The sequence below is a fragment of the Nestor notabilis genome, unplaced genomic scaffold, assembly GCF_000696875.1.
Source record: "Nestor notabilis isolate BGI_N333 unplaced genomic scaffold, ASM69687v1 scaffold29051, whole genome shotgun sequence".
Lineage (NCBI taxonomy): Eukaryota > Metazoa > Chordata > Aves > Psittaciformes > Psittacidae > Nestor > Nestor notabilis.
This window is the reverse complement of record NW_009916480.1, coordinates 2,332-15,721: the sequence shown is the minus strand read 5'-3', so window position 1 is coordinate 15,721 and position 13,390 is coordinate 2,332. Positions and strand designations below refer to the sequence as shown.

Below are 13,390 nucleotides of genomic sequence, written 5' to 3'. Positions count from 1 at the left end.
GATGGGTCGCCTGGGCCCGGCGATGCACCGTGAGAGGCGCCCCGGCTGAGGGCTCTGCCGGGCGAGGCTGCGTCCTGCCCCGTCAGCACCTGCGACTGCATTAAAGTGTCATTTGCACACTCTGTGCTGCCTGTGCTGCTCTCTCCAGACTCTGCTCTGAAAACTTGGCTGTTGTTGCAACACTTGGTGCAGTATAAAAGGGGGTTTTCTACTACCGTGTAGGTATAGAACCATTCCAGAGGATTTACGGCTCCTTCTAAAGGCATGCTGTTAGCTCTGGCGTCTCCCTTTCTGCAGCAATAGCACAATTACTTCCATCTGCCTGCTGCACTCACCAAGTGTTCTCACTCCTGGCTGTGATTTACTATTACATGACAGTCCAGTGGTCCAGGGGAGGCCTGACACAAACAGATGCAAACAGGACTGTAGCTGCGATTCTTTAGTTTCTCCAGAGAATTTCTGGGCCTGTTTGTTCATTTACGAGCAAAAAGGAAAGATTTCCAACTTGGTATAGAGGGAGCAAGGTTTGCGTGAAGCAAGATGCAAGTCTTACTATTTGCATCACATATTTGATCCTGCCTGAGAAAGAAGAAAGTCACCGTAGTCCCTCCCACCTTAGCTGCACATCTTGCTTTTTTTGGGTTTCTTCTGGTGTCACTTACACGACTACAAAGGTCAGGCAAAGACAAGTTTTCAGTTTTGCATCCCAATGAGGTTTGTGGGGTAACTGCCCTGATAGAGGCAGAGTAGACAAAACACTCCAGAGAAAGGGGCTTGCTTGCTTTTAACAACATCGCAGTTCTGAGAATGGCTTTATTTCTGCTTATGGGTGAAATATAAGATCATTTAATAACTGTTCTTTAAAGTGGGTGAGGCTGTGAAAGGTGGTATTGCTTTTCTAATACTCTCCCCTTCTCTCCCCTCTTTCCATATAGTTGATGTTAAGAATCACATTTTATGCAAAACCGTGACTATATGCTCTGGTACAGGGGTTCTAGGAAGCTCCTCTCTAGTTTACTCTGGATTTCCTTTCTTCAAAGGTAAAGTTTGCATCTGCACTGTTCTTCCTATTATAATCTAAAGGTACCACACAGCTTTCCTTTTCTGGAGCTTTCTGCTTCCAGCACAAGAAGGTAGATGTGCAAGGTTTCTTTTGTGACAGTTTCAGAGGCCTGGCTTTTCTTCCTGTTAAAAAAAAGGAAAAGAATTAATTTGTTATTAAATAAAGCATCTCAGAATCGTACACAAGGCAGTAAAGGAGTTGCTTTCATGTCCTTTTGAATCCTGAAGTGCTGTGGGGGTGAGTGACTATTAGCATCAGACACAGTAATAATACCAGATAAATGAAGTACCAAGAGGAGAGGGCTGGTGCTGAGGTCGTGCTTTCCACAGTGGGTCCTCTCATCCTTTTTCCTGCCTATTAAATCTCCTGCCAGGTTCAAGGGTGCATGTGTTACTGTAGACACTGACCTAAACACTTTCCCTAGAGCAAGGGCTAGTGCAAAAGGAGCAAGAACTTAACTTTCCTGGTAGGAAGAAGCTATTGAACTTACTCAGCTCTATTGTCACCTTCCCCTGTTCCCCAGAAGATGTGTGGGCTAAAAAACCCCAACAACTGCACACAAGAAGTGAGCATAAGCCAGAAGCAGAGCAGAGTTACCACATGAGGAGCATCACTGGGCTGATGCTGGGCTTGAAGAAAGCTGCAGATGAAAACTGAGCCTCTAGTGCAGTAATTCTTCAGAGCAGTTGACAGCAATACTGTTAAATTCCTCACTTCTTAAGTAGTTCTCACAAGCTGAGTTAGCACTGGAATCCAGAACCCCTCGTTGCTGCTCTGATGCTGTGATTTCCCCTGTTGACCAGTCCATGGCTATTGCAACAAAATTTGTTATTCTCTGTTCAAGAAAGGTATTGCTGGATCCTAGAAATGGCAAAACAAACAAGCAAGAGCTTACGTACAAGGCGAATACTGCATCATCCCCATTGCAGGCTTCTCTGTCTGTAGACTGCTGCTCCCTGCGTATGCTGCACTTGAATTCACCAGATGAACATTACTCATTGCCTTTCTTCCTGCCTCTGGAGCACTGGACTGTGCTGTTGCCTGTCAGATCTCACAGAAGACACTGGAGTTAGCCAAGCTGCACTCACCAAAAACACTGCTTATCCCACACGTTCACCATCTCTGCACAGGGAGAGGGCAGGTGCTCCAGAACTCACTGAATTCACAAGATGTTTATTGTACTTAACAGAACCCATTGGGTGTTATGTTAATGGCATCTAAATGTCTATCCCTGTCTTCCAGTCTGAGGGATGGACAAGAGACATTGAAGAAAGCCACCTTTTACCAGAAGACAAGTTCTTTTTTCAGTAAATAAAGTGCATCTCCTGTGGAGTACAAGATGAGTGACTACTCCTTCGTAGGAAATAAACTGTCTAGACGACTCTCTTCAACTAGTTCCCAATATAGTTTTTCTTTTTATATATATATACAGTCATGCAAATTGATTTGGTTCTTGAAAAGACTCATTTTCTTCGTTCAAAAATAGAGCAGAAGTTCCAACATCATAAGGTTGTCTTTTCTGAGAGCAGAGGCCAAGTGAACTGCAGACACATGCTGCTTCATTACAAACATGAGACAATTATTACGTGCTTTCTCTGTTCCTCTCCCTGTTTCCCCTACTTCTGTACATGTGCTCTAAATCCATGTATAAACATCCACAAATAATTGCCATCAAGCAACCTTTAATGATAAGGACTTCATCAAAATTAACCTTTAGGCACCGCTGAAGAGGTTCAACTACAGCACAGCATAAAATCACTCTCCTGCCTAAACTCACGCATCTTACTTCTCAAACAGCAGCTCACAGATTTAGACAGAGCATTTGAAGCATTTACATTCCCAAAGGCAAACATCACTTTGCACTCAGAGCTCAGCAGTGACCGCACACAGTCATGTCTGTAAAACACAAAGTATTAAAAGGAAGAAAATAATCAAGTCAATAAGCAGTGCCTCTTATTAAAGTCAGTTCTATGGATTTGGTACCACTTCCACATCTGCACGATGGTGGCAGGCTCTGGATTTTTTCCCAGGCATCACCAGTATTGCCCAAATTAGCATACACTGATGTTGACCTAAAAGTAGTATGTACATAAACACTCCATAAATACATATGCAAAATGAAGTCTCTATCACATAAAATAGAAAATGTAATGTATATTCTCCTGGGCAATGCATATGGGCAGAGCAATAGTTTTATCACTATATAAAAGTATTTCATAGTATTATTTACAGATGGAAGCAAAGACAAACGTTACCATCAAATACACTGATTTCATCAATTCTCAATCTTTTGAAGATCCTTGCTTGCAATACAATGATCTGCACCTTGAGTGGCCTGGAAGAAGAAAGTGCTCATGATCCATTTAGTGCAACAATGCTGGCTACAAAACTTAAAGAGAACACATTTTAGCACTGGACCAAAAGAAAAAAACCCACACCTTTTTTAGTTTAAAAGTTCAGTAAGATAAGGAAGAGAAATTAAGGTTACAGGGCACAGCAACAAGAAAGCAATTTTCCAAAGTCAAGTCTTTAGATTGTCAGAAATCAGAAGTGCCAAATGTGCAGTTTCTTATTTTATTCCAGCCTCATCCTGAACAGTCTTGGATACAGCTGTCCCATAATCAAGGAAATGGCACGTCACAGATATTCCTGCAGTTATGACACTACGTAAGCCCAAAGAAAGAAAGAAGGAAGATGAACAGACTCATCAATCTGACCATCCTTTACCTCCGAGTTCTTGACTTTGTAACTTCAGTGGTGTTCCTCCATTTAAGTAAATACTGAGTAGCATGAAACTTGCTTCTAAAACAAGAAAACTAATGCTCAGGGGCATCAAGAGGTTCTTAGGAGTTGTGCATTATGCTTTCAGCACTGGAGTGTAGTAAGCCCCAACAGCTACAGATTATACAAGTTATTTCATTTTAGCATCATCGATCAAGCATCAGAATGAACTTGGGTGAACAGTCAAGTAGAACTCCAGAGAAAACCCTCTTCTGGACCTAAAATAACCTCTACAGGGATGCCATGCACAGCACATGTAGTACCAAAATGCCCATGAGCCTTGGTAACCTTTGGCTGCCTACCCAAATAGAGAGGCAGGCTGACTGGGACCCTAAAAATAGTTTTATTTCCATTTTCGCCTTTGCTCTCAAGACTTAACAGACTCTTGGGCTTAACTGGTAAGAGATCTCACACGTTTACCACCAAAATCAGAATAATTAAGAACTTTCACAGATACTGGCACCCAAAGCCATTTTACTCGTTTCAGTGAGATACAGAAGATGCAGCTCTAGCTGACAAGCTCACTGATCCCCATGCAGATTTCAGAATGCCACAAGGTACAACTGTATGAAAAAACAAGGATGGTGTTTTGCAGGCTTTCAGAGATGGTTTTTCTTAAATTAGCTTACTTAACTTTGAGAGTAAGCTTCTACCCAAGGAAAATTGAGGCAAAAACTCTTCTCCCCAAAACTGGGTTACAAACAACTGCCCGTCTTCCTGCTAAGTCATCACAAGCCCTTGTAGTCTTACTTAAAAGTCTGAAGTGGAAGGAAATACACAACCATCACCATGGGCCACAGCCAGAACTTACTGAGCAGGGTTTGGGAGTCGGGCTGCTGAAGTTTCACCCCACAGCAGCTTCTTGGAGCAGTTGTGCTGGTGCGAGCTCTGCACACTCAGGAGCAAGTGGCAAAGTGCTCACACCACCCGTGCAGGACCAGTCACTCTCAGCCTTTCCGAAGTTATGAAAAGCATCTTCCAGAGCCAGGCCTACCACGGGCAGAGGCCAGGTTGGCCGCAGTGCTCCCTAAGGCCTCATGGAGCCACTGCTGCCCTCAGTGACCGAGGACGGGGCTGCTCTGCCTGGCTCTGTGATGGCACCTTCTGCCCATGAAGCTGGCAGAGCACCGTGGCCCCAGCCTCCTGCAGTGGCGGTGCCCTCAGTGGCACGTGCAGCCCTGCAGCTTGCTGCCGCCTGAGACATCGTGGTCACCCTGCCCGGGCACCAACCTCCAGATCCCCTCCCTCACGCTGGACACCACCACTTGTCCCCCTGGAATGATGGCACCATGGCACAGCTGGAGGGAGCAGGGGCACAGACAGGCCTTTGCCACCTCAAGGGAAGGACGAGCGGTGCCACGTGCTGCCGACTTGCCCTTCGCCCTCCCGCGAGCATGGGAAAGCTTGGCGAAGCCAGCACACGCCTTCTTGCTGTTTGCCATGCCCACTGCTGCCGGCCTGGGGGCACGGGAGCCTCACACGCCCCGGTGGGGAGGCTGAGGGTGACACAAAGAGGCAGCAGAGGCTGTGGCGGCTTCTCCCATTTATTCGTTCCGCGCGCGGGGCAAGAGCGGGCGCTGCTCTTCAGCGGGAGGCAGCTCCTCGGTAGGCGGCAGCTCATAGGTGACACAGAGGGAGGAGAAGAGACAGCCTAGGAAGGACATCAGGCTGGCGAAATACATGGCGCCGCTGGCGCTGCCCACAGCTGCTGTCAGTGGTCCCATGGCCAGGGCCACGAGGATCTGCGCCAGGAAGTACTGGCAGCTCAGCAGGGAGATGTCAACGCCCATCCCGCGCCGTGTGCCCTCCGCCTGCGAGCCTACAAACTGTGAGGGACACACTATAAGGGGGCTGGCGGTGCTGCAAGAGCCCCTCTCCCCTCCCTGGCCCAGGGCTCACCTCATGGCTCTGGTAGTAGTCGCAGAGCAGGGAGTAGGGCAGCGTGCAGAGCGTGGCAAAGAGGATGCCGTAGGTAGCACACAGTGACAGCACCACATAGACGTTTCTGGAGAGCGTGGCCAGACCCGTGCCGAGCCCGAAGGACAAATATGCCACAAAGCAAAGAGTCTTTTTTTCCAGCTTCTCCAGCGCGGCTGCAAGACAACAGCATGGCATTTGGGGTGAACTGCAGCCCTCCCTGCCACTAGCCTGTCAGTGGACACAAAGGGTGCACCTTTGGGCCCCACAGCACAGCTGTTAAGTAGCCATGTCTCAGCAGGACCTGTTATGTCTTTGAGTAACTGGTGGCTTGCATGTGAGCACCAAGGACCCTGTCCAGACCCCACTGCAATGATGCAGCCTTGCTGCCCTAGCTGTGTGGAGGACATGGCAGAGCTGGAGCCTGGCAGTGTCTCTGTCCCAGAGGAGTAAATGGGAATCCCCTCCCAAGGCAGGGGGCAGGGCGGGCAGATGCACTACACACACAACAAGGTCCTCCAGTGGTGCATGACACTGGGGTGCTCTGCCAGGGGCACACGGGCACCGAGTGCTGCTGTGCCAGAACTGTGCCTATGGTGGCTGCATGTATTCCTGGATTCAGTGTACATTTAAAATGCCACGTGTGAAAGGAACTATACACTAACAGATGGGTCTTCACTGGACTGCTGACCCCATCTGCTGTCATCGCAGGCCAAGCTAACTAGCTGAGATATACAGTGAACAAGAACAGTCTGCTTCAGCACTCATGCCATAGGATAGGCTATGTGCAACATAAATGCCAGACTACTTGTTGCAGAAACACCACTTAAGGAGTGGGTGCACCCTTCTCACAGCAGTGGCTAAGGTGGCTGTACCAAGTACCTGAATAGAAAGCAGCACTGAATGCATAGATGCACATTCCCCAGCAGCCCATGGTGACCCCAGCGTTGTACTTCTGATACTCATCTGAGTTGTGAGGTGCTTTCGGATTCCCTTGAAACACTACTTCTCCCATGAAGTCAGTGTAGAAGAGTAACATCCCCTCAAATGAAAGCCATCCTGAAAGAAGCCAGAAGTAACCTATTAGAACTGCAGAGTGTCTGTTTCCCCTTGTAAGCTCACATGGATGCTATTAGGTATATTACAAATCACAACTGAAGACAGGTTGTGCAATGCAAGTATTACGTAAGGTTCAACCACATTTATCTGAGACTGCTCTTCCCCATGTATTATGCTACAATGTTTGTCAGACAACCAGGATTTTAAAGACCAAAGTTTATCCTTTGAATTCCTAAGCAGAATCCTAGAGGCTGACTGCAGGCCACAGAATACTGGTTTAGCAAGACAGAAAAACAGATGACAGCAGCCTGAGCTGCCTTCAGGTTTTGACAGGACAACGCTCAGTTTCGCAGAGTGGCTCATCGTGTAGTCGTTTCGGGTTGCTGTTGTCCTCCCACATAGGACTGGAAGGAGTGCTTCTTATGCCATGGTTGCAGTGTCTAGAGCAAACAAGTGTCACATTCACTGGTGCAGGCAACCTCTTGATTCCTGTCACAGCCAATGCGTATTAACTACCTGTTACCTTTTGTCCAATGTGTCCTTGCAAGCCCTTCCTAGGCCATCAGTCACACACTGGTAAGAGTAAAGGGAACAGTGCACAGGTTACGAGCACTCCTGCACCCCCTCATGGCCTGTTCTAGGACCCCTATACACATGCTGTCAAAGGGAGGGAAGTGTAAGCTGGGAAATATAATCTCATCTTTCTGCTTGGTAGTGCCAGCTTCAGAGTGGTCTAAAAACCCCATAAATATAGGACTGTGGCTTTACTGATGTGTTGTTGTTTGGGTTTTTTCTTTCTTTCTCAGTGTTCTACGAAACTGAGTACCAGGAGGTACCTTACTGGTGAGTGCAGATGGCACAAATCATGTCCTCTCAAGTTAGCAGCCACTGCAGCAATAAATAAACCATTTAAAAACATACACCTGAGGCAGAGTACTTGACAGTGAAAGCGAGATGGCCCTTTCTGAATACCTAGGAAGTGGTTGATGCAGAGGTTGCGGAGAGCCTTGGGCATCTGGCAGATGGTTGAACAAAGAAGCTTCATGGAGAGTGGCTGCTCAGTGGTCTCGCCTGATCCATTCAGCTCGCTCTCATACTTGACACCATTCAGCAAGATATTAGCAACCTGCACCATAAGAACTCCCAGGTCAACACACAGAGTAAGAAAAACACAAACATCCTTTGAGCAAACTTATGCAATATTACACACCTATCTGATCATCTGAAAATTAAACTCTGCCGCTGCAGTACACTGGCTTGGAAATTAAGAACAGTCTATTTAGCTAAGCTGTAAATTCAGCCTTGGAACAAGTCTTAAATGGCAGCACTGCACTACAGCGTTCAGTATACTCCAAACAGCATTCTCCACTTCTCTACGCTACTTGGCAGCCTGGAAGGCTGTACCAACAGTCAGGTGAATTTGGTTCCTGAAGTTTTGGAGACACCAAGGAAGAAGCTGGTTTTAACTGAAACACATTGCTTGCTAACCTTGATGCTCAATCTCTATGTGCACAGTGTGTAAAATCCTGGCCCTAAGGAAGTCTGCTCTCACAAACTTGGTCTAAGGACAGTAATAGCAACAAAGAAACAAACCGCCACACACACCCCCCCAATAAAAACCAACCCCAAGCCCAACAGAGGACAATTTACCTCATCCTGGATCATAAAAATATGGGCCAGCATACAGAGGTCTCAGACATTCCAAGTGATCACCAACAGTGGGAGGTGAGGTTAGAGTCTTAGGCCTGGGCAAGGGAAACCTCACCTCCCTGGTGGAATCAGATGGCATGACTGCCATAAGGAGAAGCTCATGGGAGAATCCTATCCCTGGCCCTATCTTGCAGGTATTTCTGTGAAAAGGGAAGATACAGGCTCAATAAAGATGTGTCTTTCTCTGCTCTTGTGTGGTAGCTCCCTGGGTGATGAACCAGGGCTAAATATACCAACCTAACTTTCACACATGGCCCAGTGAGAGCAGAATGCTCTCATTTCTTCTGTCTTAACAAAGGCAGCTGACAGACTGCCAGTCGTAATTCACATCCTATCCCCTCTTTTACCGGTAAGGTCATAGCAGGTGTGCTGTTCCCATGACTTTCATGAGCAAACTCCCCTGAGCAGTCTGCAGTGATGAATTTGTGCATCACACACTTAAAACTATAGAAAAGATTAAACGAATGCTCAGGTTCACATGGTCATATCATTGATTTTCTGCCCTTACCTGTTGGCTGAAGGTTACATTTCTTCTTCTGCTATTTTCTGGACAGTGTCCTGTTACGATATCTGGAATGGCCAAGGTCTGAGGCCTTTTCAGGATCCCTGATGACCGTGGCTTTATGGTATCCAGTGAGCCCACCCTCAGCACCTCGCCGTCAGGCCCCGGTGTTGTGCTGCTCTCCCCTTGCTCCAGAACTCCATTTTGTCCTTGGTAACAGCCATCAGGCACCCGAGGGAAGCTGACGCTGACAGGCTGCCTGGGCAGGCTGGCTGGAAGTGCTACATAACTATTGTGCCCGCCTGTAAAACAGTCTATAAGCACACTGTCAATATTTGAAGTCCCAAATGATGATGCAAACTCATTAATTCCTGTCAAGGAATTGTCTCTGCTGATAAAACTGCCATATTTGGGTGTGAGTGGGCTGAGGGGGGAAACGGGACTCGAAAAACTTGCATGTAAGTGAGCTGAGTTATGAGAAGCAAAGTTTTCATTTACACCCTCCTCAAAGAAGAAAGGTGGAGAAGGAGGGAGAGGAAGACTTGGACTCTTCATCACCTTTTTCTTCCTGACAAAGGACCTTAAGGGTCTTTCTGGAATGCTAATTAGAGTCAGCACAGTAGTGATAGTCAGTGTAACTGAGGTGAAGACATAGATGACACGAAGTTGCCCTCCCACAGCTTTTCCAAAACTGGTTTTATCCCAGTGTATTCCTCCAACAACATAACCAAAGCCACCTCCAAGACCTGGTGGAAAAACAGAGCCAAGATTATCTTCCCTAGCCAATCCTGGATGTCAGTAACAGCACCATTTGTCTAATGATTCATGAGTAGAATCCATCGTGTTACTTCTGGTTTACTACTCAACCCCTTTTCAGTTCAAATGCAGCGATAAACACAGTTATCCACTCCACAAGGACAGTCTGATGTACAAACACAGTACAGAAAGAGAGAGAAGGTCAGTGCTGTAAAAGTGATGATACAAGTAATTAAAAATCATAGTTCTTTCTTTGCCAGGAACAAACCACTTTACCTTCAGCTATTTCAGTCCGTAAAACAGAAGTGTCCACCAGCCTCGTGGCAAGGCTCTGCAACCAGTCAGCTAAGACTGTTTTCCTGAAAGTAAGTGAAAATCCATTTTCCTCACTCAGTTAGAGGAACACAGATCTAACTGTGTCCAAGACAGACTGAATCACTTCAGAAGCGTAGCAAGCCCATTACTCAACATGTTGACAGCGTACAAAACTGCCGCTGCATTTACGACCAATGAACATGGAAGTTCGGAGGGCACCGGATACCACTCTCACTCCATTAAGATGGAGAAAGCCCTGTGACACTATCCTCTCTTTCTTAAAACCACATTCGAGTGTGAAACAGTCTCCTGATGGTGAGGAAAACTAGACTAGGACAGCACAGCAATCGAAGATTACAGCAGTGAGGGATCACAGTGCCCAGTACGTGCTTTCCCCTCCAACAGAGCGACTGAAAAAGGAATTTTCCACACCTGCAGGAAGCTGAATCTCCTCCTTCAAGTGATAATTTTGTTTCCCTAGGTATTATAAATGATGCTGAGGGACCTTCAGATGAACAACCCAAGGCTGTGTCTTGTTTGACTTTTGGTAGTTACAAAAGCCTTTTACAGTAAGCATAAGTTTGTTTTCAGAACTAATTAGTACAACCTCTCCAGGTATTTGGTTATTGGGCTTATACAGGAAAAGACCAGTGATTTACACTCTGCTTTCTCACAGAGGGCTTGTTTACTTAGGTCTCACGTCACGCAGGAAGCACCAAGAAAGCATACCTGCTAACAAAGCGTGGATGTTGAGGCCCCTGTCTTGATCCACTGGGCTGCACACATCCATCATGTAGGCATGACTGGGATTGTCTGCTGAGTCTGCGCTGAAGTCCATGAGGACAACACCACAGACCGTAAGAATGATACCCCATTTGTGGTTACTCGCAGTGTCAGACAAGGTGCTCCCTATATCTTTGCCATTAAGCATAAGCGAGAGCCCAAGCAACGCTCCTGGGAACAAAACCAAATCAAAATCAATCGACTGCTTGTAAGTAAAGAAACCTGCCCTGCTCCATGCTCTAATAGCATTACACTACCTGCATGGCCTTGCAGAAAGCACAACTGCCCTTGTTCAGACCACCACAGTCTGGGGAATGAGCATGGCTTATAGGATATACATAACCCTTTTCCACTGTTCAAGCTTAACAATGTCTAGGGTTGGTTTTGGTTAAAGAAAAACATCTTTGACCCTCAAAACATCACCTCTTCGGACTCTAACAAGAGAAGGTTTTACGTGTGGATCTCCAGCTCCCAAAGCACCACCTTGGTGCCACTCACCACCTTCTTCAGATCCACAATATCCAACATTTCAAAGACATTTTGTTCACCCTAGTGCCACAGGGGATGCCCCAAAGAGAGATGTGTGATGTTTCTACGTTCCAAGCGTTATGCCCATCGTTTCTAAAAGACGCACCTATTGCTAAGACCAGAATGAAAGGTCGCCTCCTCCCGAATCTTGATGTGCATCTGTCACTCCAGGCTCCCAGCAAAGGCTGTAGCAAGAACCCTAGTAAAAAGGAATCACCAATAAGTAGCATTTTTCAATGAGCCTGTTTCACAGGGGAGTTAAACTAAGTAGCTTAAAAGGCAGTTAAAGGCAGGACACCATGGCATAGCAATATGCCCAGTCAGTAGTACTCACCCAGGTGCACACGCAGGCACTGCCCTGGTCAGGGACTGAAGAACATAATGTGCTACTGCTCATTGCCATGGCAGTTCCTTACACACTATTTCATCTACCCTGTGTTAGATGGTGATCACTTGAAGAATTAGCTTGGAAGACAGCAGGAAGCAAACAGGCAAGTTGGAAAGGTGCCTGCATTACTCTGGGCCAGTCTGTGAGTAGGGGCCTATCTACTCTCTTCTTATGAGTGCAGGAACAGGCAGAACAAAGTTTCCAACAGCCCATTCTATGGTTCTTCCCATAGAAATAGATATGCTCCCACCCCTTCCTCCATGCTAAGGCCTGTAACAGCAGTGGCTGATGGCCTTTCATTACCAGAACACTTTGCTACAGAGAGTTGAACAGCAGAAGGCAATACCACCCTGCTTTGTTCACACATCCCAGGGAACTGTCTCTGTATGCTTTTTTTCATACGGACATAAATGGATACACTGATCCTCTTTTGCTTGTTTTTAAATATAGGAACAGAGTAACCAAAGCTTACCCTTGCACAAAATCTAAGAGGTTCACAAGCCACCACAAGAACTGACCTTTTGATCACTCTGGGCCCATTTCAGGCAAGACAGAGCAAGAATTATTCTTCATTTGGTTGTCTAAATTAATGACTATTGCTTCTTAACCTTGAGAGCACACAGAATATACTGTCTGAACAGTTGAGGTAGAGAAAACGAGAACATATAACTTGTGTAGTGGAAAAAAACAAGAGGGAAGAAATAGCGAAAAGTTACCTAATATAGGGCTGATGAACCACACCATTCCATACAGTTGGTCTGGAAGCCCCATCTGAAGCAGCACAGGGGTGACATAGGCTGTTTCTATGGCATAGCTGAACTCGAGCCCAAAGAGAATGCACCCATTAAAGAGGAGTTCTAGGAAAGACCTCTGAGGCTGAAGATCCCCAAAGTCAATCAAATCAATAGGACACGGAGTATTTGGTGGTGGCGGTGGTGAAGGCCGGATGTGTTTTCTCCTCTTTGGATGTCTCTTGAAGTTGTTGGCCCGATGACTTATGTGCCTTGTGACCGATCCAGAATAACCTGGAACTTGTGACCTCCAGATTTCCTGAGAAGCCACATTTGGTAAGAGTGCAGCATCACCGACAGGGGTTGTTGCAGATGGTGGAATCATCACAGGTAGGCGTCTGGAAGAAAAATAGCTCAGAATAACATGGTTGAGTAAGGAAAACTTTGCTTAATCCCATTAACTGAAGTTCAAGCCATTTCTCAACAGTTCACATACTGAGTGTAGCCTTCGTATTAGTTACAGCTTTTTCTCTGCATCTCTTGACACAGGGCGTATACGTTTTATGGGCACATCTCCTCTGTCTTTGCACAAATGAGACACCAGAGAACCTATCTTGGTTACGTGGGCATTGCCTACCACCACTGGGGTTTGAGACTGAAATATTTAACAGAATTAGCAGTCAGTCATGTCACACTTCCCAGGAGTTCCCAGAAGACCAATGGGTTTACATTTATCTGCAATTCACTCCAGCTAAAATAAGATGAATCACGACCTCAGCCTAAGTTGACAAAACACCAAAGCTGTGGCTTGGCTGCAGATCCAGACCCCTGCTGCAATGTGAAATCACCTTCCGGTA

General features: G+C 46.4%; 1 protein-coding gene across 1 annotated transcript; it reads right to left on the bottom strand.

The window, feature by feature from the left end:
* Window positions 1-5,378: 5,378 nt before the first annotated feature.
* SLC45A1 (solute carrier family 45, member 1) lies at window positions 5,379-12,928 on the bottom strand. The gene is made up of 8 exons (XM_010024608.1): window positions 12,519-12,928; window positions 11,521-11,613; window positions 10,833-11,057; window positions 9,039-9,778; window positions 7,793-7,946; window positions 6,644-6,820; window positions 5,744-5,937; window positions 5,379-5,670 (listed from the first exon to the last, which is right to left on the bottom strand). The coding sequence occupies exons 1-8, from the start codon at window positions 12,916-12,918 to the stop codon at window positions 5,389-5,391; spliced, it is 2,265 nt and encodes a 754-aa protein (XP_010022910.1). The 5' UTR covers window positions 12,919-12,928; the 3' UTR covers window positions 5,379-5,388.
* Window positions 12,929-13,390: the final 462 nt, after the last annotated feature.